Source organism: Oncorhynchus keta, chromosome 35 (assembly GCF_023373465.1).
Source record: "Oncorhynchus keta strain PuntledgeMale-10-30-2019 chromosome 35, Oket_V2, whole genome shotgun sequence".
Taxonomy (NCBI): domain Eukaryota; kingdom Metazoa; phylum Chordata; class Actinopteri; order Salmoniformes; family Salmonidae; genus Oncorhynchus; species Oncorhynchus keta.
In genome coordinates, this window is record NC_068455.1 from 40,211,718 (window position 1) to 40,238,080 (window position 26,363).

General features: G+C 43.9%; 4 protein-coding genes across 19 annotated transcripts in view; 2 read left to right on the forward strand and 2 right to left on the reverse strand.

Moving 5' to 3' along the window:
• LOC118368488 (disintegrin and metalloproteinase domain-containing protein 17-like) overlaps nucleotides 1-3,467 on the forward strand; it is a 23,808-nt gene extending 20,341 nt beyond the window's left edge. The window contains exons 19-20 of one of the 3 annotated variants that reach the window (XM_052497006.1): nucleotides 455-497; nucleotides 794-828. In XM_052497006.1, the coding sequence (XP_052352966.1) occupies nucleotides 455-497; nucleotides 794-813 (63 nt within the window). In that variant the 3' untranslated portion in view covers nucleotides 814-828. Of the gene's footprint in view, nucleotides 1-454; nucleotides 869-889 lie in introns of those variants that run through there. The other 2 variants (XM_052497005.1, XM_035752623.2) reach the window with 2 other exon arrangements.
• iah1 (isoamyl acetate hydrolyzing esterase 1 (putative)) lies at nucleotides 2,952-6,747 on the reverse strand. Of its 2 annotated transcripts, XM_052497033.1 has the most exons (7): nucleotides 6,580-6,652; nucleotides 6,409-6,461; nucleotides 5,552-6,132; nucleotides 4,760-4,911; nucleotides 4,455-4,616; nucleotides 4,152-4,273; nucleotides 2,952-3,884 (listed from the first exon to the last, which is right to left on the reverse strand). In XM_052497033.1, exons 3-7 carry the CDS (start codon nucleotides 5,863-5,865, stop codon nucleotides 3,711-3,713), a joined length of 924 nt encoding a protein of 307 aa, XP_052352993.1. In that variant the 5' UTR covers nucleotides 5,866-6,132; nucleotides 6,409-6,461; nucleotides 6,580-6,652; the 3' UTR covers nucleotides 2,952-3,710. The 2 variants fall into 2 exon arrangements, with proteins under 2 accessions (XP_052352993.1, XP_035608517.1); XM_035752624.2 differs by lacking the exon at nucleotides 5,552-6,132 and having other exon boundaries at nucleotides 6,580-6,747.
• On the forward strand, nucleotides 6,182-16,681 carry itgb1bp1 (integrin beta 1 binding protein 1). 3 transcript variants are annotated; one of them, XM_035752626.2, is made up of 7 exons: nucleotides 6,182-6,355; nucleotides 11,264-11,392; nucleotides 11,728-11,806; nucleotides 12,145-12,278; nucleotides 13,688-13,780; nucleotides 13,948-14,097; nucleotides 16,059-16,681. In XM_035752626.2, exons 2-7 carry the CDS (start codon nucleotides 11,321-11,323, stop codon nucleotides 16,128-16,130), a joined length of 600 nt encoding a protein of 199 aa, XP_035608519.1. In that variant the 5' UTR covers nucleotides 6,182-6,355; nucleotides 11,264-11,320; the 3' UTR covers nucleotides 16,131-16,681. The 3 variants fall into 3 exon arrangements, with proteins under 3 accessions (XP_035608519.1, XP_035608518.1, XP_035608521.1); XM_035752625.2 differs by lacking the exon at nucleotides 6,182-6,355 and adding an exon at nucleotides 10,550-10,708; XM_035752628.2 differs by lacking the exon at nucleotides 6,182-6,355 and adding an exon at nucleotides 10,729-10,983.
• Nucleotides 16,682-17,412: 731 nt separating this feature from the next.
• Nucleotides 17,413-26,363, reverse strand: part of asap2a (ArfGAP with SH3 domain, ankyrin repeat and PH domain 2a) — a 95,619-nt gene continuing 86,668 nt past the window's right edge. For 10 of the 11 annotated variants that reach the window (XM_052496999.1, XM_052497000.1, XM_052496993.1 and 7 more), the window contains 2 exons: nucleotides 25,823-25,942; nucleotides 17,413-20,649 (listed from right to left, as the gene is read on the reverse strand). In XM_052496999.1, the coding sequence (XP_052352959.1) occupies nucleotides 20,575-20,649; nucleotides 25,823-25,942 (195 nt within the window). In that variant the 3' untranslated portion in view covers nucleotides 17,413-20,574. The remainder of the gene's footprint in view (nucleotides 20,650-25,822; nucleotides 25,943-26,363) is intronic. The other variant, XM_052496994.1, reaches the window with a different exon arrangement.

Here is a 26,363-nt window from a genome sequence, read left to right on the forward strand (position 1 = left end):
CGAAAGCTCATACTACTAGAGAGCACACAGTCTTATTTGCTCACCTGCAGTTATTTGTCCCAATTCCAAAATCGACCCCGACCCTAGGCAGGATCCCCTAGATCTAACAGGACTGCATAAGTGTAAGATTGAAGATTCCACCAAGCCTATCAGAGGGCAAGTTGGTGTTAGAACCATATGTTATTTACCATCCAATCTTTTCAGATTTACAAGAGGGGCAAGGGTTTAGGAATGGATTTGGAACTGGGCCATAGTTAGCCCATACGCAGCATGAATGGTTTCGATGCAGTAGCACGTCTGATGGCCTCACAGGGCTGACTTGAAAAGGAGAGGTTAATCTCAACGTGACTTCCCTGGTGAAATAAAGGATAAATAAGTCAACTGTGGGATATTTGGGTTGCAATGACCTGTTCCGTCACTGTTCCGTTTGCCTTGGCCCCTCGCGGAACTGCAGCAGATGGTTGAGGTACCTGTACTTAGTAGAGCTCCACCCTCAGGTGAGTGTGTGAGGTGTGGAGGAGGGGGGCAGGGTGCACGCTGTCTGTGTGTCACAAGGATGCGCAACGTGTGAGGAGAGGCACTGTGTTGTCTTTGTGAGGTTGTTTGTCGACCTTGTTGCATGGAGCCAGTGTCCGAGTTTCTTTTTGTTTTTTTTGGGCTGCACAGTGTACTGTTTAGTTGTAATGGTGCGGATAGACTGGGTCTGTTCCATTTAATCTCCACCAGTTTACTTGGAAATAATGAACAGTTTAACTTTATTTTCCATGGTGTGTTTTTTTCTTTCTTCCCCAAGTCATGGCGAATTCAGTTTAAAAGGATCGGCACCCCAGTTACAGGCAGTTAGTCAAACACAACCCTGACTCTACTACCACCCCTCCCCCCTCCCCAGAACGCAGAGATGCTGAGCAGCCTCGAGTCGGCCTCCGTCCGCATCGTCAAGCCACCTCCGCCTCCCACCTTCTTCTCCGCCGCTCGGATCCCACCCCACTCCCTTCCTTCTCTACCCCCAACGGGCCCGTCTGCCTCAGGCAGCAGCAGTACCCCAGCCCCAGGCTCGGCTTCGGGCCCTGGCCCGTCCTCGGGGAGCGTAGTGGTGGTGGGGGAGGGCCCACGGATGGCCACCATCCAGGAGGATCCCAACTGCGACTCTCACCTCGACCTGGACAAGGACGACTTCCCTCCTCGCGGAGGCTCCAACGCCACCAAGTCTTCATACGAGGACCTGACGGCGGAGCAGAGCACGCCACGCTCGGGCCGCCACGACAAGCGCCGCCTCAAGAGGCAGGCCTGCGTGGTGGACAGTAAAGAGACCCAGTGCTGAGGGAACATGTGTTTGTAGATGTACACACTCACAATTGTACATGAGGGAACATGCGAGCACACAGTCCAGAATAGATACAGTATGTAGGTACATGCATACAGACACTCATGTATATCCATGCACATAATAGATTACACTATAATAGATGCTGGAAACTGCCAAAATAAAGGAAACACTTGAGTAAATGAGGGATACAAAGTATATTGAGAGCAGGTGCTTCCACACAGGTCTGGTCCTGTGTTAAATTAAGCAATTAAATGTATAAAAACGCCCAGTTTCCAATTATCATGGCTAGAAGAAATCTCAGTGACTTTGAAAGAAGGGTCTCTAAAGAGCAAAGGCGGTTTAAAGGGTGTGTGTGTGTCACCAGATCTCAACCCAATTGAAAACTTAAAGGGAAATTATGGAGTGGCGCCTGAGACGGCAGTTTTTCCACCACCATCAACAAAACACCAAATTATGTAATTTCTTTTGGAAGAATTGTTGTATCCATACAATAAAATCCCAGACACTTATATACTAAGGCGCATTGAGGCTGACCTAGCGGCTCGTGGGTTGACCCAACATCCTATCAAGACCTTGTCGGTGTTTCTTTTAGTTTGGCAGATACCTGTACATGACTAAACATTGCACACAAACACCCACTCATAGACTAAAACTTGCTCCACAGCACTGGCAGCAACACAGTATCGAGCAGGACTCTTAAGGGGCTGCTACATCTAGATTCTATACGGTCCATTTGGAAGACTTGCGTACAACCAAAGTAGGTGCCTATCATGAGTATAGTAGTGTTCTGACGCCAGTGACTGCTGTTTTAGAATAGCCTAGAGACCGAATGATTTGTGCCTTTGTTCGTTTCAAGAGTCAAAGCCAAGTGCTTACTTTGGCACCACTCACTCCGATACAGTCCAGACAGTCTAGTTTTTGGACATGTTCTCTCGAATGACTTGACTGGCAGAATGGGCTGATGGATTAACAGCTGGGCCAGTTGATATACCACTGCCACGACTGTGAACTATTGGTTAGGCTTAGTGTGTCGTCTTAGAATCATTGCTAAGGTTAAAAGTAAATGTCTGTTTAGTCACCTCACTTTCATGTCAGTAAGAAAATGATTTGCCTTTTATTTCTGATATTGCCTGGTTTTTCCACAGCCCCCACCTCCTCCCCCAAAAAGTCACCTCGTTTACCATGCATGTAATATTGCCGTAGGGAATTCAGCTGTTAAATGGATGTCAATGGGTAGTGTTCAAACATAGAGGGCTGGTTGAACTGATGCCCAGGAAGATATTGTTCTCTGGTCATTTAAACCCAACCGGAAAATAACATTTGTGAAACGGGCAGCGACTTACAAGGGGTCCAGACTAGTAGTTATTCTGGGCAGAATACCAGGTGAAATCAGTGCGCTGTGTCAAACCTACCTAACCATTGTCTCCACTCTATTCAAGTGTTGGTTCTGTTTCATTTGTCGTGAAATAATTCTGAAACTTGTTTTTATATTGTTGTGTATGGCCTTGTTGATTACACTGTTGTGACCTATGAACTTTGTTCTACATCCCAAATAATCAAGTTATTTCACCCGTCATACAACACATTGGAAGATGAGGGACTGTTCATTCATTGCATACAGACATTATTTGTTGACCAACTTCTGATTTATTTAATTTTTTTAAATCCACAACACTAGTGCCTCGTTTCTGAAGTTGAGCCTACATGTTTTCATTTTGACCACTGCTCCTTATTTCTGTATGTACTGTAGGCAACGGGAATGTCACAATCACCCCAGATGAAAATTGTGCTTACTAATGGGAACTGCTATTTCTAAGCTCCGTAAGCCCTTCTTTGGAATATTCTCGTGCCAATGATGAATGAATACCTATCAGCTTGTAGAATCTTTTCACCATTTCCTGTATATTAGGTGATGAGTACTTGCGTATATGTTGAAATGTTTGCTTGTGGGCCAAGGGCATTCTGCAGCTTTGTTATAATAGCCTATTGTCCACAGATATCGTGAGTATAAGCCTACATCATAGTATTAGCTCTGAGATGCGAGGGGAAACTCGACTCCATATGTCTTCTGACTGTCCTGTTTCATGTGCAGGGTGTACTCAATGACCTGGATGAATAAAATGTGTATGCCCACTTGAAACTGGCTTCTTGCTTACAGTGAACACACACATTCTAAAAAATAGTGTTTCAACACAGACCTCAGGAAATTTAAAAAGAACATTTAAAAACATTTCATATCGTGGTTTTATATATTTCAGTCGTATGGAATGAGGACTGATTCCAACCCCTTTGTCATCCCATTACCGTAGCCGACCAGTGGACATAACTGGGTGGACCTGAGGCCCCATCTCTACCCTTCCCCTCTCACTCAGCCTGAGGGCCATCAGTCACACAGTAGACCACTCTCTGGCTGTTTAGGGTCTACGTCGCCCCAGTAAGGCAGGATGAAGGGCAACTCCTCCACCCTGCTCTTCAACAGCGTCCACAGATGCTGTGACACAAACTGGTTCCCCTTCTCAGAGAGATGGAGCCCGTCTGAGAGGTAGCCTGTGAAGTCCTGCGGGTAAGAGAATTGTTGACAAAGTTACATGGCTACTACCAAAGATCACTATATTAGTGTTACATGACTAGAGTAGGGCCGGGGTTCAATCTGATAGTGCCTTGTCAGCAATGCACTTTCCAAAAGGCAAATGTTCCCGCCGAGGTTCACCATATACGCTTGCTGATGTTGGGCTTGATAGAGAATTACCTTGCAATGGTGCGTTGTCCAAAAAGCTGAGCAACGGTAACATCAAAATGACAAGTATTCCATTGGTTGTCTCACCTGTCCATCTTTCTGCATGAGAGTCCAGAGGTCCAGCACGTCTGCCCCACACTGACCGGCAGCCTGCACACAGGCCTGGGCATACTGGCCAGCCACAGAGTTGAGACGGTTCAGAGCACTACCTGTAGTGAGAGAACAGACATATAGAAGCCAAATAAAACTACAGCACCACAAACACTACAACATTGAAGTCCACAAAATGCAATAATCTGTTTGAGGCCATCAGGCCAATGTTATGGGATTGCTCAGGAGCAAGAATTAGGACTTGTCTTCAGTGTATCTGGTGGGTGTGTGTTCTTTAACCTTTCAGGACACACTCCTTCTCCCAGGCTGGCTCATGCAGAGGTGGAGGAGTGATGAAGATGACCTTGTCTGCAGACACACCCACAGACCCCAGGTGTTTGACAATGTCCTTCAGGTTCTCGGAGTACTCCTGCAATGGGATGTGCTGCTGTGGGTTCTTATCTAAAGAAGGAATGAGACATCAGATCTCATAAATCGGCAAGAGCAGTGTTTGTCAATCCTGGTTCTAGGGAACACAAAGGTTGTGCAGGGTTTTGTGCCCGCCCAGCACTTGGCTAGAGAGTAACAGGTTGCACTTTCAGTACCTTCTAAAGCACAGTCGTTGGCACCAAAGAAGACCGTGACAGCAGCTATGTGGTTGCTTGAAGCACTGTCCTTGGAGATGAGGCGAGGCAAGACAATCTTTGCCCACCTGGAGTTGTAGCCTGACAACCCTCTGTTCACAACGTCACATTTTCTAGTGGACAAAAGTGACATTGTTTGATCAATTTGGCCTAATTTAGCACACATCAAAATGCATCACTCCAGTATACCCTACCCTATTCTCAGAGCAGGAAGTTGCCCCTAACCACTGATACAGGGTTTATATCAGTGGCGGTTGGTGCCGTTTAAAGACGAGGGAGGATGATTTTGATTTGAGCATGGCCTTATCTCTATTACACCATATTGGATGACTCATTCATATTCCATTCACCCAGTTCAATGTAACATCAATAGGTTTAGGCCACTACATGATACTAACATTTTCCCTGTACCCATCATGAGGTTGGTATATCCTAGCCTATGAATTTACAACGTAGGTGCACGGGTGGAGAGAATTCTGAGTAATCAAGGTGACAGACAGTGACACATTCAATACCGCCCCACTCTTGCCTGCATCTAGCTGATCTGTGTAATTATTATTCCAACAATTGTAAACGATCATTTCTATAAGACAAATGTGGGTATGTTCATCCCTGTTTAGTTCAACAGAATTGGCGCAATGAATACAACCCTGATCACACGCAAACACTTCACTTTCATACCAGACACATACAAACAGCTCGTTGTATATACAATTCCTTCTCGCATCTATCTACATGCTCTCCTCCTCTCACCTTTCCCATTCACTTGTGGACTTCAGTGCACAGCACATCAGCAGTCTGTGACCAGACAACAACAAAAACTTTGGTTCGTTTAAAAAATGTAGAAAATGCTCCGTTATTAAAATACATAAATGCTTTGCTCCATGAAGTAATCCATCTCGATCAATGAGAGAGGATTTGAAATAGACAAGATGGCAGCGTACACAGTTTAGGATTACTTCATGGAGCAAATAATTTATTTGAGTAACTGAGCATTTTCCAAATTCAAACCACGAACCACATTTTAGAAGAAACATGTTTGGCAGAATCGAGATCGATGATAACATTGCCAAGTTAAGGTTAGTGGTAAATGACCTGTGCTTCACCAAACAGTACCTATCCTGTAATGGAGAATCACATTTTCCCGTTATAAATTTGTAGCTAGTTCAGACAGAGAACTGATACTGTATACTGGTTGTTGGGGTGGGATTGATGTGGAGGGGTCCGTGGGTGGCTTTTTACAATTTCAATGGTTCCTTGTGTTCTCAACAGGAGGAAGAAGTTGGGTCCAAATCTTATGTTGGTTACCATAGTTATTGAATATCACGTGAATCCTGTCAATTAAAAAGGGAACATTTGGGTGCAATCAATTAGCTTAATTTCTCATAGATCAAATTACATGTCAACAAAATAGTGTTGCAGGAATGCTAGTCTTATGTTTGTAACTACAGAAACCATTTTGGAACAATCTGTGATGGGGAGGTGTCATGTGTTTCCTGAAATGACATGGAACGACTATGGGCAACCTGCCATCCCTATGAAAAGCATGTAGGAATGGTGAGTGCAACTATTTAAAAGTATTCCATGTGCGAAAATGTAAAATGACTCACCTGGCTAGTTGATTTGCAATTTCGGAACCCCATCCATTAGGTTGGAATGAAAACTGAAACAAATCAACAAGAAGTGAGATGTGAACTGTCAAGTTGCTAGCTAGCAAGCTAACCCGATTTGTAAATGGACGAAACCCTGCAAACAAATCGTTTCTGAATGAGAAAATGTACCTGTGTGATCGAGTCGCCAAATAAAATCACTTGAGGCCAAATTATGTTCTTGATTTTGGACATTGCTAGCTTGTACAAATGTTGAGCCGAGCGCTAACTTTATACTTTCAGATTTAGAAATGAAAGCAGTGCTGACTGAATGATATACGTTCGCATGCTAAATTGCGCCATCTACCGTGTGGAGGTGGAAGGTGAAAATAATAATGGCAGAGTAAAATAATTTGACAAGTCGCCTTTTTGTTGTTTATTTCACTATTTTGATGAATGACATACATTTTCTTTAGTGTAAAATAAATACACTTTCATAATGACATAAAACAAGATCACAACAAGTTTTCAAACAACATTCCAAACATAGATACAGAACCAACCTAAAGTGTCTTAATAGGGCGTTGGGTCACCACGAGCCAGACCAACTTTAATGCATCTTGGCATAGATTCTACAAGTGTCTCGAATTCTATTGGAGGGATGTAAACACCATTATTCCACGAGAAATTCCTTAATTTGGTGTTTTGTTTATGGCGGTGGAAAACACTGTCTCAGGCACCCCTCCAGAATCTCCCATAAGTGGTCAGTTGGGTTGAGATCAGATGACCGAGACAGCTATGGCATATGGTTTGTATAGTTTTCATGCTCATCAAACCACTCGTGTCCCGTGGATGGGGGCCTTGTCATCCTATGGGGGCATAGCCATGGTAGCCAAAATAATGGCCTGCCCAGAATTTTTATACATGACCCTAAGCACGATGGGATGTTAATTGATTAATTAACTCAGCAAACACACCTGCTTGCTTTCAGTTCACTATCACTGATAATACTGCTGATCAAACACTATTTGGCTGTTTCTATACCCAATATATATCAACAGATTTTTTTTCTTCTACAAAATGTCCAAACAAATCAGTGAATTTGAGCCATGCATCTCAATGCTTAGTTACAGAATGCAGTTAACTTTACAGTGGTCACCCATCTTTAATAGCGTAACCAGATCCAGACAGCCACTGCTGTCCCTCAAGTAGTCTATCCATTCTAGAAGTATCAGTGAGAGTAAGTGCGGAGTAGGATGACATTCCCCCTGGACTTCCATTCTTCATTTCCCCCCTAATGATTAACGTAGATTTCGGACGGTAATATGATCCTAGGATTAAACAACTATCAGGCACGGGGGGTTGGACGTCTGCGGAGGAACAGACAACTGCTTCAGGTAGCTGCAGGATGACCCCTTTCAGGGGTTCTTTGAACCCAATTATGCATGTCTCTGGTTGTACCCCTCATACGTCAGGGTTGAGGGCGTCGTAGAGACGCTGCACTGCCAGGTCCTTCGTCTCCTTCAGAGAGACCTTATTTAAAATAGCTGTGCGTACATGTTTGTGTGATAGTTTCAATACAATAAAACTTTATTTATTCCGCGGAAGGGACAATTAAGGCAAGTGGATACTGGTAAAGGTCAAACTCAATGGCCACACCTTTCTGAGCTTTAGGGTTAGACTGGACTTCCAACACAACAGTAGTGTGCATGTCATTCAACGGGTTGGCAAACTAGTGGACGACAGAGAAACATGGATGAAAACATTCCAGTTTCTCAACAATCTCAGACACCACAAATACATTGTTATTGATACTGCAAGAAGCATTGCCTGATGTGGACATCATTGTGTCATGTTCATTAGGGCACATGAGAGAAAACGTTTTGCGACAGAAAACGTTAGTCACGTCTAGGTAGTCCCTCCCTGTTTCAGTCCATTCTCTTCCGTTTGGTGCTTAAGGAACAAGACCCAGACTACAACATGCTCACCTCCAGCGTCACCATGCCTGCCTCATGCACCAGTGTGATGTTCTTGAGGGTCTTTTCTGTAGCTTCCAAATCCTCAATTATGTTTCTCAGCTGACCCACTAGCACAGAGTAGGGTCTAGCGAATATGATGGCCTGGGTCTGTTTCACTGTGCTCATGGCCAGGTCTGTGTAGTCTAGGGAACATTTTATTTGACCTTTATTTAAATAGGCAAGTCGGTTAAGAACAAATTCTTATTTTCAACAACGGCCTAGGAACAGCGGGTCAACTGCCTTGTTCAGGGGCAGAACAACAGATTTTTACCTTGTCAGCCCGGGGATTCGATCTTGCAACCTTTCAGTTACTAGTCCAATGCTCTAACCACTAGTCTACCTATGGATACAGTCAGAAGAACCAGGCTCCATTGCGGGAACAACGTGTGAACAATAGCCTGTTAATGACGCTACAGTGCATACCTTGTTGTAACAATGCCAGCTAGGCTAAAGCAGAAACATGCTGGCACTCAGGCTAAAAGACTGTATGATTGTATGACTTAGCCATACATGCTAAGTCATGGCCAAGGTCCCCTCCACATGTTAGCCTGCGATGAGGACTCTGTTCCTCTTGTCGGTGCACCACCTCTCAAAACAGCTCCCTGGACAGGCCGCTCTGCATCATACCTGGAGACACCATCACCACACCGGACCTATGTTGTCAAAGTGGTGCATACTCTGGAGAGACCGAGTGGGGACGAAACCTCAGAGACAGGGAAAGCTCGAGTCTGGGACCCAGCTTCATCATTGAGAGCGGTTTTAATTGGTGTCTCCCAAGCTAATCTCCCAGACATATTGATCCATATGTGGAATATGGATATAACGACCATATGAGACAGCGGGCTTCCCTGTTCACTATGTCATGGACCGTGGTACAGAAGCGAGCCTCGCACACCTCCATTTTTTTTCTTGGACGTGAGTGCTGTATGTGGATGAGAGAGAGAGAAATGTTTGAACCCATCTGCCAATGTGTAAAGGACAAAATATCACAGTGCTTACTGACTATTGGTTACATAATATGAGGAGGATGTCAGGTTTGACACTGGGGACTTCGGCAGCCATTAGATGTCTGTCCTCCTGGCGAGAGAATACAGCTAGGGAGAGAGAGAATTTGTTGAATAATTCACCCCCAACACAGAGGACTGTCATTATGATGACCAGAGACTGGGCATTAGAATAGAAAAACTGCAACACAACAATATCACAACATACAGTAAGTATATTGTGTACAGTTTTGTACTTCAGAGGAAACCGAAACACAAATTAAGAAGTTAAATCATCACAATACTTCAATCCACTCCCTACCTTAGCTCCAGAAATCTCGATCATGGCTGCACCAAGGACGTGCCCGGTGTGTTAAACTGGGCGAACCCCCCCATTCAGCGCCCGCCCGCACCCGGGGCCGATAGTGCCGACCCCGGTAAGATGTCGCCCATACCTAAATCCGCTACTGATTTGTATTAGTCTATAAATAAATATCTTTGCCTCAATTCGTAATCTCTCCCATATCTTATTCGACTACGACTTTTGAAAGTGTAAGGATAATAATTCAGCCATGGTTGTTCGACACTAGCCACACAATTAAGGAAATTAGAAGGGGGGGGGTGATTTTCGGCACAACACTGGTCCCTATTCTCCGTGGATTTCCGATATATCTGCTTTACGTTTTACAGCCGCGCTGCAGAAGTAACGTATTCTAGTGGTACGTTCATAGCAGTAGTACAGCATTTATATAATAAAAACAGGACCTGGATCATGATGATGCTCTCCGTTGAGTTCTCTCCAGACCTATGTTTGTATGAACTTCCGTCTGGCGCACACATGTCGTCAAAACAAGACCGAAGAACACTCAAGCCATCTTTTTAGTTCCGACGTAATTACACGATTTGCTCATCTTAGAAAACGTTTTCATATTTTGATTGATAGATACTGAGTATACATGGGTTTAGAACTTTTTAGTTTTAGCGCTCAATTCAATCACGGTTTAAAAAAAAACAACATCACACCGTAGACTCGTGTTTGTGGCAGCTGAAACAAAAGTATCAATTAATGTTCATACTCTGTTACAACGTTGCACTGTGGGTGAGCGGCCTCGTTATTTGTTACAAAGTTGACAATATTGATACAAACATAACTAAGTTGCGTCCCCTTTAATGTGGTGTTGGGTGGAACTGCAGAGGAAGTGAAGTGTCTTTGCGAGTCGCACTCTCGCCTACACAGAAAGAGCCACAGCCCTGCTCCTTTGATGAACAACACCCCCCCAAAACAGCCCTTAACTGGCTTAGAACAAGTTTCAAACTGAGGTATGCCCTGTGTGTTTGTGCGTAGTGCTCCCGTTTGCCATTTTCTGTAAAAATGCACGATCATTTCAACCTTTTTGAGCGTGAGCGGATACGTCGATAAGGGTGTGGGTGGGGTAAATTGTTTATCATAGCAACCGGTTTCCGTTACACGGGACATTCATTGACAAAGTTTCGGACAATGGACTTTCATTGAGTGCCAGCCGACTCCAGACACCATTGGCAGGGACGCGCGTGTCAGCCTGTTGATTCTTAATAAGTTGGAGAAAGTTGTGACGGTGGGAGTGGTAGTATGCAGGACTTGAATATTATGCATTCACTGTGGCAGCTGTTAGTCTCATGTCACACAATATTTATGTATGGAATTCCATTTCATAAACGATATTTCAAAATTATTCTGTTTTATTTCGGAGGTAAATGTTACTATTCTTTGTAATAACTTTGTAATACAACTGGTGGAAGGGTTCATCTTATTCTCTATAGACCACAAGCCCATTCACATGGATTGCCCTGTGTAGTGCTGGGACCATCACAACAAAATCTCCTTGTCTTCACCAGACAGTGGTGTCTGCAAGGGAGCTGGGGGCTGGTGGAGTGTTGGCGTCATGGTGAAGAATGTTCCGGAAGGTCAAAAAGCGTCACAGCAGCAGCAGCTCCCAGAGCAGTGAGATCAGTACCAAGAGCAAGGTGGGCCGTTCTATACATTACATTACAGACTACTGTCGTGGTCTACATTCCAAACCCAGAAAATGTGGATCTTCTCTCGTCCCTTGATGCCCTCCAGTTGATCTGAAGAGGATAGCTGTAATCAGGAGCTCCACCTAGTCCTCCAATAGGGAGCTTCCTTTGCACTTCCCTTGTGGGGGGGTTTGGTGCTGGAGGGGTTTGGTGCTGGAGATGCTAGTTGTCCTTGGTAAATAATTCACCATGGAGACAACAGGGTACAGTCTTAGAATACAAAAGCAGCCGCAGTCATAAAATACTGGATAATAATGGTGTGCTTTTCTCTCTCCTCCCTTCAGTCAGTCGACTCCAGTTTGGGAGGTCTCTCCAGGTCCAGTACTGTAGCTAGCCTCGACACAGACTCGACCAAGAGCTCAGGTAAAAGAACCTACAACCATGGCCACATCTCAATTCTCTGAAATGACCTCGACTAGTTTCCTCATCTCCTTTCCTTCCTATTCACTAACAGTCAGATGAAGGGGCCGGAAAGGTTCCAACAATATTGCCTGTACATGTCAAGTCCTTTCAGAACTGGCTCTTGTGCATTGTAGGGCATGCAACAAAATATTTCAAGAGGTTTTGCAATGGACGACTAAAAATGTGTGTCTTGTTGGTAGTCCCTCCCTGTTTCACTTCCTTTCCTTCCATTTGATGCCTAATGAACACCTTCATGACCCAGTGGTAATGTCGACGGATGATTGAACTGTGAACTTTAGGTAACAGTGCTGCGTCAGAGACGTGTGCTGAGTTCAGGGTGAAGTATGTCGGAGCCATAGAGAAGCTGCCGTTTGAGATGAGTAAGACCCTGCAGGAGCCTCTGGAACTCATCAACTACATCGATGCAGCCCAGGTAAGAAAAACCTGGAAACACCTTCAAATCTGGGATGTAACGTATGGGGCCCCGTCAGAATTAGAGGTCATCGGAATGGCCGATTTAATTAGGGCCGATTTTCAAGTTTTCATAATAATCGGTAATCAACATTTTTGGGCACCGACTATGGCCAATTACATTGCATTGCATTCTGCGTGGCAGGCTGACTACCTGTTATGCGAGTGCAGCAAGGAGCCAAGGCAAGGTGCTAGCTAGCATTAAACGTATCTTATAAACATCAATCAATCTTAACATAAATCACTAGTTAAACTAGTAATATCATCAACCATGAAGTTATCTAGCTTGTTCTGCGTTGCATATAATCAATGCGGTGCCTGTAAATTTATCATTGAATCACAGCCTACTTCGCCAAATGGGTGATTTAACAAGTGCATTCGCCAGAAAAGCACTGTCGTTGCACCAATGTGTACCTAAACATAAACATCCATGCCTTTCTTAAAATCAATATACAAGTATATATTTTTAAACGGGACGGTTCCGTATTTCACTGAAATGATAGTTTCCGGATTTGACCATATTAATGATCTAAGGCTCGTATTTCTGTGTCATTATATTCTAATTAAGTCTGATTTGATAGAGCAGTCTGACTGAGCAGTGGGAGGCAGCAGCAGGCTTGTAAGCATTCATTCAAACAGCACTTTCCTGCGTTTGTCAGCAGCTCTTCGCTGTGCTTCAAGCATTGCGCTGTTTATGACCTTCAAGCCTATCAACTCTCGAGATTAGTTTGGCAATACTAAAGTACCTATTAGAACATCCAATAGTCAAAGGTATATGAAATACAAATGGTATAGAGAGAAATAGTCCTATAATAACTACAACCTAAAACTTCTTACCTGGGAATATTGAAGACTCATGTTAAAAGGAACCACCAGCTTTCATATGTTCTGATCAAGGAACTGAAACGTTAGCTTTCTTACATGGCACATATTGCACTTTTACTTCTCCAACACTTTGTTTTTGCATTATTTAAACCAAATTGAACATGTTTCATTATTTGAGACTAAATTGATTTCATTGATGTATTATATTAAGTTAAAGTAAGTGTTCATTCAGTATTGTTGTAATTGTCATTATTACAAATATATATGTAAAATTCGAACGATTAATTGGTATCGGCTTTTTTTGATCCTCCAATAAATCGGCATCGGCGTTGAAAAATCATAATTGTTCGACCTCTAGTCAGAATGCAGAACTATACATACAGGTTCAATGCAGTGCAGTGGAGACCAATTCATCACTGTATAGTCACTCAATTTTATGATGGTGATGTAGATTAATGTTGGAGTGGTGTGAGGCAGAGGCAGCCTCTGTTTCCTCCTTAACAAGTCACATATGTACAAAGAGTATCTGTCGTGTTCCTTTCATAGCAAGATGGAAAGCTGCCGTTTGTGCCTGGAGAGGAGGAGATGGTACTGGGAGTGTCCAAGTATGGAGTCAAAGTGGCCTCCATGGATCAATGTGTGAGTGAATCCATTTCCATGTTTATAAATGCTCTAGCGTCCCAAAAGTTTCTACTGAACCTGGACCTTTCTAGTCGGACGTTCTCCACTGTTTCCCGCTCTACATGATTTGTCTGTCTGCTGTTGTGATGTTTGTAATGTGTATTATTGTTGTGGTTCCTGTATAGGACGTTCTGCACCGCCACCCTCTCTATCTGATAATGAGGATGCTCTGTTATGATGACGGCCTGGGGGCTGGGAAGAACCTGCTGGCTCTCAAGACCACCGATGCCAAGCAGCAGGACTGCAGCATCTGGGTGTACCAGTGCAGCAGCGCGGTGAGTGTGTGTGTTGAAAGTATAGGGAGCATTACTTCATTCACCACGAACTGAGATCAGCGTTTACTCACCTACCCCCCACACACACAACTGACGAACACTGTCTCACATTGATAAATCTCACAGCAATATTCTGGGTTCCACACACTGGTGCTCTCAAGCTTGTTATCATAGCACAGTTTGTGGTAAACTCAAGGCAATGCGAGAATTGTTTATCGTGTGTGCGACAGCTTTCCTGTCTCGACCCCCTCATCCATTCATAAGATTAGCAGCAGACTGAGGAAGCAGGCCTCAATGGCTCAGACAAGTCTCTTTCACAATGGCCCCACTGTCAGCGTCAGTCACTTTGGATAAACTCATCTGCCAAATGACTGAAACAGTGTGTGAATTACATAGGGCAATGAGCACCCCTAAATTCAAGCTTTGGGTGGGTCTCTAATTGATCCATTCTCCTATTTGTTTAAGATGCAATTTTGTACTGCTAGGAAGTAAAGACTATGTATTTAAACTTTAAACATGTATCTTTTTATTTTCATCTGATTGTCAAACCAATCACTTCAAAAAGCAGGCTACTTGCGCACGCTTGTCCTCTCCAAATCATTCCCACATCCAAACAGTGCGCAGGGCACCCACCATTTGATGAAGGGAGAGAGACATCTGTTACAAAACACCAAAAGGTGTAATGATCATTGTCATTAAGCCCTACACTCTTGTAGCTTCAATTCATTGGTGTTTTTTTTTTTGGGGGGGTAAAAAGAAAAGTCGGGACACCTGAAATATGGGATGCAAATATAGCTGTCTGTCCTGAGCTCATCGGTGCCATAGCCGTGGGAAGTAGGGGTGCGCTGCAGCACCCCCTACAAAATAGGCATTGAGAAAAAAATAAATAATAATAAAAATAATTCTCAAAAGTAGTGCACTGGGCCTTTACTAGTGGTTGTGGACCTCTATATACACACCTGTAGTACGGGCAAAGACAATATTTTGCATCATCTCCGCTTTGGCAAAAAATAGTTAGGAACAGTATCTTGCAGGATTCAATAGTTGGAATTGTAAAAGTCATTGCCCTGTCACTTTCTCTGTGATTGTCATTCTAATGGAATCTAGAAACAACAAAATCCTGTCCTCAAATATTTACATCAAAAGGTGCAACGCTATGGGCAGACAAAACATCCACATCAAATTAAATATTTAACTTGATTAAATAACATGGAAAACAACCACTTATGCAGTATTAATTGACCATCCTTACACACCACTTAATGTAAATGTACATTACTGTATTGTACATAGGCTGGTCATCTAGGTTTGTACCTGTAGACTTTATCACCTTGATGAAAAACAATGCACAATACAGTAATTGAGTACATCGAGACATCAAGTGGTTTGTGATGATGTGGCTCAGTTGGTAGATTATCATGGGGGACCAGTACAAAAAAGTGAAAATGTGTGCACTCACTAAATTCCTCTGGATAAGAGAATCTACTAAAATTTAATAGGAATGAATAGACCATTTCAGTTCACACAAAAATAAGTTTCACTTGCAAAGTATTTCAAGAAACTGGAAAACATATATCAAGCAAGTATTTTATATTCCACAAGTATTATCAGATGAACTGTTTTGTACAGAATTATCTGACTCAAGTAAGAAATGCTGGTAAACCCTCAAATACAAATAGTTTTTTTTTTAAACACAAAAATACTAGTCCTATATTAGCAGACCGATATAGACGTCTTCAGCCCGGGCCCAAAAATGACATTTTGTGGGGGGGAAAAGTGCAACACCCCCACACCACTTCCCATGCTAATGATTGCACAAGATAGGCAGAGTAGAGAGATGAATGTGATTTGAAAAAGAGGTAGTTTTATTTAATTTGGAATAAGCTTTTATTTACCATCGCTCACCACACTGTGTTTCATAACAAGTCATTTTCCTTTCGTCTCTCCCCGTCTCTGTGCAGGAACAAGCCCAGGCCATCTGCAAGGTGCTGTCTGCTTCTTTTGACTGCGTGCTGACATCAGAGAAGTCCTGAAAGGTTGTCGCCCTGAGGGACGGGACTATCCTCGTGACCAATCGGGAGCCTGGAAACCATAGTTTACAGCAGGGTCACAACTTACCAAGCATGCTTTGCAACACCTCTCACACACCACCTACAGACTACACACACCATCCACCCGTCAGGTGACCATCATGAGTACGGTTATTTTTGTTTTTAATCTAACTTAATCTTATTTAATGTAAATACATTAGAAAGTACAGGGGCCTCTTGTCTGTACTTGGGAAGGAAGTGGCTGTTTGCTATCTAGGTCTCAAATAATAATATTGTATCCAGAGACTCTACTGACTTCCTTTATAAAAGGGGGAAAGTGGTAACCGTGGTACGTCGCAGTCAATATTTCCACCATGGATGGAGGAACAGACAAAGACCATTACAAATATGCTGTAGACCCCCCTTCTCTTCTCCCCTATACAAACCAAAGGGATGGTATCAATACATGTTTGTGCCACTCCTCCTATACTCCGCTTGGTCCAGATGGGATTGGACCAGTTAAAATGGTACAATAAAGGAAGGATTTGAATGAATCAAGCAGTCTTCTTTCCCTTTGATCCCTGTTTTGTCCTTTAAGCAGGTCAGTTCCGGTGGCTAGGCTGTCCAGTATTTCCGTCATTCTCAGACTGACTTATGGGATGCCTGCTTCCTCCCCAACTCTGTGGGATATGAGTCCTACATCCTCCTTGATGAAGCATCCAGCCTGGTGTCTGTGTCTGAAGAAATTACCTTGAGGGACCAAATGACCCTGTCATTTGGTGTTAGTCAGATCACAGGAGATACTGTATACACATACCGTTGGGTCCCACAATGTTGGGGCCCAACATTAGAGCTGGTTTACTCTCCATAGATCGCGATTCAATCCGATTGCCGGTTACAGGCGTTGTCTCTTTAAAAGGCAATATGCAGCTTTTACTGTGAATGGGTTCTCCGTGACGCGAGAACACAGCCTTCAAAAACAGAAATGCCTATAACCGGTGATCGGATTGAATCCCGGGCTGTACTCTTATAGAGTTCAGTGTGGATGTAAACCTTTGTTGTAGTGTGGTATGGCACCAGAACACAAGTTAGAAACCATGGACATAGGCTTGGGCTGTAGTGGGTTTGACCATTCTCCACCAGAGGGAGCTCTTGTTGCATTATTATATTTTGTGTACTGCCCAGGAAGTTACAAATCTAGTCGTCGAGTACTCTTAAAATCACCGTACTACACAGCATTTACACACTGTTAAACCACTTTGAAAAGCAATAATACACTGATAAATGCAAGAGAAGAAAACACTGGGAATTATTCCATTTTATTATTCCAGTTTTCAATTTCCCCATTTATTTTGCACAATAGGTTTGAGTCAATGCTGTGATCCAGAGTCAATGAGTGTGAATGGAATAGCTTCTCAGCCTTGGTTTGTGTGTACACTACTAGACTACACACTGAACACCAGCTGGAAAACAGCACATCACCACAGTGCATTCAAAGACAGTTACTGCCAAGGTCATGAACTCTTATTTTATACATTTAAATATCAACAGAATCTATGTACATTTACAGATGAACCATCCTATTTCCAGTGAGTTAACATGGTGTGGCAGATAGACGACGGCAAGAGGCGTCGCATGTATCGTAGTTCATTCACAATTGAGAGTACTGTATGTCCCGTTTAAGATAAAACATCACATGTATAGAGAAGAGTTGCTCTGCAACAAGTCAGACATTACGTCAAATGCGTTGTAAGAATATTACATTTTAAAACACTCTTCAGTATGGGACCTAGTATATATAAAACAATGGTGGTCTGTAACTAATGCTGGTCCCAGCTAGTAATCAAGTTGTGGACTATGGTAGAATTCTAGGCTGAGCACTATGAATCAGATTGAATACTATGGTAGGTGTGTGTGTAAGTGTGAGTAAAAGTAGTTGCATTGTCCTTTTCAAGTGTGTCATTTGGTATTGCCATCCCCCTTACAATGTCACCTCAAAGGACAAGTTATTTTTAGTACAATGACAACTATGTGCGTCCACATGTACCTCTGTGTGTGCGCCATTTGGTAGCCTGCTGTCCACTACAGATAAAAAAAAGCCACAGGACAGGAGCACTTGCCCCATGAGGTGCATAAACCCCTCTGCAGAGCTCTCACTATGTCCATGTCCCAAAAGGCATCATATTCCATAAATAGTGCACTACTTTTGACCAGAGCCACAGAAAGATGGTGGTTCACAACTAAAAGTGTGATCTATGCAGCAAAGATAGTTGACAACATCCATTTCACTGATGATATTGATATTATAGCAAAAAGGGTAAGAAGTGCAACAATGAGGCATTTTATAAACAGAGTAAAAGGTGTCAGATGGGCTAATGCAGTAAATCTGGCACCACACTGTAGGCCATGGAGATGATGTACTGTAAGTAACTATTGTTGCAAGCTGATATGCATGCAGGTCAGCGCACACAGTAGGATAGTGAGCCTGTGTTCTCCCAGTTAAATACAGGCCTAAATATACCCCCGGCAACCCCCTGTTGTTACTAAGGGCTGTCTAGAAATGGGGACAGTGGATGACCCATAGGGGGAGGACTCCTAGCATATTACTGGGTTAGCACCATTTTGAATTAAGTTTAACGAGTGGTGTGGTGGCGCGTATACACAGCCTTACACCCACTTTTGTGGGCATTGCGTATCCTCAACTTCTTAATCCCACAATGTATATCAAAGTAGGCTAGTGTGGTGGAAGGTATACGCCCTATCAATAAGGCTGATGGATCCGATCAGAATGTTTAGCTTAAAACGTTGATTTACTATTATTTCTTCACAGTTTAAGCGCAGTAATGTGGGCGGTCGGGTTACACGCAAATGTTCCAAAACGCAATTTGCAGGGAAACGCAGTTCTAAAAATGTGCACTGCACATGCGAGCGGCTTCATAGACGGAGACGTTTTGAAAGATGGGGAGATCTAAAGATGCGACAATTATTACGGGTTGCTAATATGACGACGATAATGCCTTTGCCTGATAAACAATGAAAGAAAGCGGATTTAAAAACCAATAGAACAGCAGTGTGGAATATGAGGTTGTCTTTATAAAATAAGGACCTCCATGTTTATGTGGTGGGATTTTAACCATAGGCTACTTTGAAGAATGTAAGACATGCCCCATAATATGACGTTTGAAACCTGGACGTTTCATAATTAAGGAACAGGAAAAAAATATAGCAAAGCTAATCATAGGCCTAATCATCTTCTTGTAGCCTAGATGAAGGCTTTCCCCCCAAAAACTCCCAATTTAATGTAAGCTAGGTGCATGTCCATTCATGCACCTGGCCATGCACCTGTTGTGGAAAAATTGGATGTTCTATTAAAAAGTGAAACTTGCAGAGAATTTGTTTGACTGAATATTTCTGACTCAGTTGACCGCCTCATTTATTTGTTTCAATAGTAGTCCTACTATCAGACTACTAGCACAGTACAGGTTGGGTTTCCTGAACTGTTAAAGACCAACATGGGATTTAGCATTTTTTGCCTTCTGTAGCTCAGTTGGTAGAGCATGGCGCTTGTAACGCCAGGGTAGTGGGTTCGATTCCCGGGACCACCCATACGTAGAATGTATGCACACATGACTGTAAGTCGCTTTGGATAAAAGCGTCTGCTAAATGGCATATATTATTATATTATTGTCATAGAGTTTTTCACACAGGCGCCTTTCCTTCCCCAAGCAGGCCTTTGGGATTTATTTTTGCCAAATTATAGTATACCCACTTCTCCAGGCACCACTCCACCACTGAGTCTGCTTCCCACATTGTGAGTGCTATAAAGTTTACATGCCTTTGCCTATTAAGCAGTTAAGCGTTTAGAATTTGTTCACCCTTTAACCATGCAAGGAGATGGAATGTAAAGCATATAGACTGTATTCACATTAACAATAAGTGAAAGAAATCCTACAGATACAAGTTACTGTCCCTGTCAGCTGTCCTTGAATAACTTTCTGTACAATTCACAAAACCGAAGACAACAGAGTGAAATAGTTATTAACAGAACCTTCATTTTGTCAATAATCCTCTAAATGTTGCGACCAGGATAAATAAGCAGAAAGTGCATTTTATTGCAAGAGGTTATCTACTACAATCATAGTTTTTTTTTGTCAGATGGTGTCAGAAGTCAAAACACAGTTTCCCCACGAGCCTTTGCAGGCTTGGCCTAAAAAGAGTGATATGACATCACATGACATTCCTGGAGTAAAGGGTGTATCTGTTGTCATGGCAACAGACTGTATAGCCAAAGCATTGGGCAGCGACACTTCACTCTTCTTTAGTGTCGGTGCAGGCACAAGCTTTGCTGATGACAAAGATAATTTTGCCACAGAAATGTGGGGAGGTGGAGGGCATTTCCATGGTTTCCATTCCAGGTCCTGTGTTGACCTCTGGTGACCTTTGACCTTCAGTCCATGATGAAGTGTACAAATGTGACGGGGAAAGCCCCCCTCCTCATAGGTTCTCCTTCGATGTGGCCCAGCTGGGAGAGAACAGAAGAGAGGCACAACGTAACAATGATATTTGGGACAAAACACGTACACTTTTTGCATATAGTGCCTTCGGAAAGTATTCAGACCTTGACTTGTTCCACGTTTTGTTACGTTACAGCCTTATTCTAAAACAGATCAAATAAAAATGAATTAAATACACACAACACCCTATCATGACAAAGTGAAAACAGTTTTGTAGAAATGTTAGCAAATTTATTACAAATTACAAATTTATTTTAAAAATAACTATTCAGACCCTTTGCTATGAGACTTGACATTGAGCTCAGGTGCATCCTGTTAACATGGATCATCCTTGAGATGTTTCTACACTCAGCAACAAAAAAAAAAATCATCCCTTTTTCAGGACCCGGTCTTTCAAAGATAATTAGTAAAAATCCAAATAACTTCACAGATCTTCATTGTAAAGGGTTTAAACACTGTTTCCCATGTTTGTTCAATGAACCATAAACAATTAATGAACATGCTAAGACACTAACAGCTTACAGACGGTAGGCAATTATGATCACAGTTATGAAAACTTGGGACACTAAAGAGGCCTTTCTACTGACTCTGAAGAACACCAAATGAAAGATGCCCAGGATCCCTGCTCATCTGCGTGAACGTGCATTAGGCATGCTGCAGGGAGGCATGAGGACTGCAGATGTGGGCAGGGCAATAAATTGCAATGTCCGTACTGTGAGACGCCCAAGACAGCGCTACAGGGAGACAGGATGGACAGCTGATCGTCCTCGCAGTGGCAGACCATGTGTAACAACTCCTGCAAGTCCGAACATCACACCTCCATCAGTGTGCAATCGGCGGAGAGAGGCTGGACTGAGGGTTTGTAAGCCTGTTGTAAGGCAGGTCCTCACCAGACATCACCGGCAACAACGTCGCCTATAGGCACAAACCCACCGTCGCTGGACCAGACAGGACTGGCAAAGTCGCGGTTTTCTCTCACCAGGGGTGATGGTCAGATTCGCGTTTATTGTCGAAGGAATGAGCGTTACACCGAGGCCTGGACTCTGGAGCGGGATCGATTTGGAGGTGGAGGGTCCGTCATGGTCTGGGGCGGTGTATCACAGCATCATCGGACTAAGCTTGTTGTCATTGCAGGCAATCTCAACGCTGTGCGTGTACCCCAGATACTGTGCAAAGGAGCAAAAACAATAAATAACATGGGGATAAGGTAGTTGGGTGGGCTATTTACAGATAGGCTATGTACAGGTGCAATGCTCAGTAAGCTGCTCTGACAGCTGATGCCTAAAGTTAGTGAGGGAGATAAGTCTCCAGCTTCAGTGATTTTTGCAATTCGTTCCAGTCATTGGCAGCAGAGAACTGGAAGGAGAGGCAGCCAAAGGAGGAGTTGGCTTTGGGGGTTACCAGTGAAATATACCTGCTGGAGGGCGTGCTACGGGTGGGTGCTGCTATGGTGACCAGTGAGCTGAGATAAGGCGGGGCTTTACCGAGCAAAGACTTATAGATGACCTAGAGCCAGTGGGTTTGGCGATGAATATAAAGCGAGGGCCAGCCAACGAGAGCATACAGGTCGCAGTGGTGGGTAGTATATGGGGCTTTGGAGACAAAACAGATGGCACTGTGATAGACTGCATCCAATTTTCTGAGTAGAGTGTTGGAGGCTATTTTGTAAATTACATCACCAAAGTCAAGGATCGGTAGGATAGTCAGTTTTACAAGGGTATGTTTGGCAGCATGAGTGAAGGACGCTTTGTTGCAAAATAGGAAGCTGATTCTAGATTTCATTTTGGATTGGAGATGCTTAATGTGAGTCTGGAAGGAGAGTTTACAGTCTAACCAAACACCTAGGTATTTGTAGTTGTCCACATATTCTATGTCAGAACCGTCCAGAGTAGTGACGCTAGACGGGCGGGTAGCGATCGGTTGAATAGCATGCATTTAGTTTTACTTGCATTTAAGAGCAGTTGGAGGCCACAGAAGGAGTGTTGTATGGCATTGAAGCTCGTCTGGAGATTTGTTAACACAGTGTCCAAAGATGGGTCAGAAGTATACTGCGTAGAGGTGGATCTGAGAATCCCCAGCTGCAAGCGTGACATCATTGATGTATACAGAGAAAAGAGTCGGCCCGAGAATTGAACCCTGTGGTACCCCCATAAAGACTGCCAGAAGTCTGGACAACAGGCCGTCCGATTTGACACACTGAACTCTATCTGAGAAATAGTTGGTGAACCAGGCGAAGCAGTCATTTGAGAAACCAAGGCTGTTGAGTCTGCCGATAAGAATGCAGTGATTGACAGAGTCGAAAGCCTTGGCCAGGTCGATGAAGACGGCTGCACAGTACTGTCTTTTATCAATGGTGGTTATGATATCGTTTCAAATCAAATCAAATCACATTTTATTTGTCACATACACATGGTTAGCAGATGTTAAATGCGAGTGTAGCGAAATGCTTGTGCTTCTAGTTCCGACAATGCAGTGATAACCAACAAGTAATCTAACTAACAATTCCAAAACTACTGTCTTATACACAGTGTAAGGGGATAAGGAATATGTACATAAGGATATATGAATGAGTGATGGTACAGAGCAGCATACAGTAGATGGTATCGAGTACAGTATATACATATGAGATGAGTGTGTAGACAAAGTAAACAAAGTGGCATAGTTAAAGTGGCTAGTGATACATGTGTTACATAAGGATGCAGTCGATGATGTAGAGTACAGTATATACATATGCATATGAGATGAATAATGTAGGGTAAGTAACATTATATAAGGTAGCATTGTTTAAAGTGGCTAGTGATATATTTACATAATTCCCATCAATTCCCATTATTAAAATGGCTGGAGTTGGGTCAGTGTCAATGACAGTGTGTTGGCAGCAGCCACTCACTGTTAGTGGTGGCTGTTTAACAGTCTGATGGCCTTGAGATAGAAGCTGTTTTTCAGTCTCTCGGTCCCAGCTTTGATGCACCTGTACTGACCTCGCCTTCTGGATGATAGCGGGGTGAACAGGCAGTGGTTCGGGTGGTTGATGTCCTTGATGATCTTTATGGCCTTCCTGTAACAACGGGTGGTGTAGGTGTCCTGGAGGGCAGGTAGTTTGCCCCGGTGATGCGTTGTGCAGTCCTCACTACCCTCTGGAGAGCCTTACGGTTGAGGGCGGAGCAGTTGCCGTACCAGGCGGTGATACAGCCCGCCAGGATGCTCTCGAATGTGCATCTGTAGAAGTTTGTGAGTGCTTTTGGTGACAAGCCGAATTTCTTCAGCCTCCTGAGGTTGAATAGGCGCTGCTGCGCCTTCTTCACGACGCTGTCAGTGTGAGTGGACCAATTCAGTTTGTCTGTGATGTGTATGCCGAGGAACTTAAAACTAGCTACCCTCTCCACTACTGTTCCATCGATGTGGATAGGGGGTGTTCCCTCTGCTGTTTCCTGAAGTCCACAATCATCTCCTTAGTTTTGTTGACGTTGAGTGTGAGGTTATTTTCCTGACACCACACTCCGAGGGCCCTCACCTCCTCCCTGTAGGCCGTCTCGTCGTTGTTGGTAATCAAGCCTACCACTGTTGTGTCGTCCGCAAACTTGATGATTGAGTTGGAGGCGTGCGTGGCCACGCAGTCGTGGGTGAACAGGGAGTACAGGAGAGGGCTCAGAACGCACCCTTGTGGGGCCCCGTGTTGAGGATCAGCGGGGAGGAGATGTTGCCTACCCTCACCACCTGGGGCGGCCCGTCAGGAAGTCCAGTACCCAGTTGCACAGGGCGGGGTCGAGACCCAGCGTTTAGGACTTTGAGCGTGGCTGAAATGCACCCATGGCCAGCTCGGAAACCAGATTGCATAGCGGAGAAGGTACGGTGGGATTCGAAATGGTAGGTGATCTGTTTGTTAACTTGGCGTTCAAAGACTTTAGAAAGGCAGGGTAGGATAGATATAGGTCTGTAACAGTTGCCAAGAGTGCCAAGTGTCATGTCTGGAGATAACCTGGCACCATCCCTACGGTGAAGCATGGTGGTGGCAGCATTATGCCTTGGGGATGTTTTTCCGTGGCAGGGACTGGGAGACTAGTCAGAACGGAGCAAAGTACAGGAAAGATCCCTGATGAAAACCTGTTCCAGAGTGCAGACTGGGGGGGCGAAGGTTTACTTTCCAACAAGACAACGACCCTAAGCACACAAGATAACGCATGAGTGGCTTCGGGACAAGTCTCTAAATGTCCTTGAGTGGCCCAGACAGAGCCCAGATTTGAACCAGATCGAAACTCCCCAAATACAGGTGTGCCAAGCTTGTAGCGTCATACCCAAGAAGAATCAAGGCTGTAATCGCTGCCAAAGTACTGAGTAAAGGGTCTGAATACTGTATGTAAATGTGATATTTCAGTTTAATTTTTTATACATTTGCAAACATTTCTAAAAACCTATTTTTGCTTTGTCATTATGGGGTATTGTGTGTAGATTGATGAGAAAAAAAACAATAATACATTTTAGAATAAGGCTGTAACGTAACAAAATGTGGAAAAAGTCCAGGGGTCTGAATACTTTCCGAAGGCACTATAGCTTATGGCAGGGTTGGGTAGGTTACTTTCTAATGGAATCCGTTACAGTTACTAGAAAAACTCCCCAAAATTGTAATCAGTAACATAACTTTTAGATTACAAACTCCGTAACATTATCTGATTATTTGTACAGTTACTTTTGGATTACTATCCCCCTTTAGAGTCATCAGCAGAACACCTTTTAAATTCTGCTTCAGTGGTCGTCAACTCAGGCGCGGACACAAACAAAATGCCATTGAAGTCAGAAAAAGAGAGCGGAAGGCATCTATAACACAAAGTCCCATGGAAAATAAGTGACTAAATACGGTCATGTTTACAGAGGTGGCTTTTGGAAAAACAAGTTGCAGCTGGTCTGTATTCAGACAACGGACTCAGCAGAGGAAGGAAGGCAGGCAGGCGGGGGCGGGAGAGAAAGAAGGACGGCTAGAATGAGGTCACTGCTTTGTGCTGCTGAGGCCACCAAGATATCTGGCACATGCTCAGTGGACTCTCTCTGGAATAGGCCAGATTTGGACTAGAACTGGGCCGGACTGCTCTCACTGCGTGTGAATGGAGACGAACACACACACACACCCCACTTTTCACACATCCAACACACAAAATAGTAGCCTGATCTAGAGTTGACACTCACCCACCACTCCTGGTCCTCCTCCCCATCCACCACGATCACCTCCCCCTCAGAGAAGGTCAGCTCGTCTGCATTGTCCGCCATACAGTTGTAGATGGCCTTCACCCGCTTGGGCCTCTGCTTCTGAAGAGAGACGGCCAGACGGGCATAGCAATACAATTACTAGAACCAACAATCCCAGTCAAGTCAACCTTCCGTAACGGTGTCCATGTTGAGAGTGCACTGTCAAATTGCCATGGTCTCAGGGGCTTCCCTTTCTAGTCATTCTATTTCTACGCAGACAGGCAGGTGTACTTGACCGTTCTGCAGACAGATGCGGTCGTTGAACTGAAGTATCTAAACCGTCTGTCACTCCTTTGGAATTCTCGACGCCCACTTCCACATTGACCGCTGGAGGGTTGCATAGCGGACAAATGACACAGGACATAGTAACTGTCAGGCAGGGGGGAGTTGTGCATCGCATGTTTTCACCACAGGCTATCGCTGATCTGTCAGTGGTTCACATGGTGAGCCCGTATGACACAGATTGCTAGCACTAAGCTAG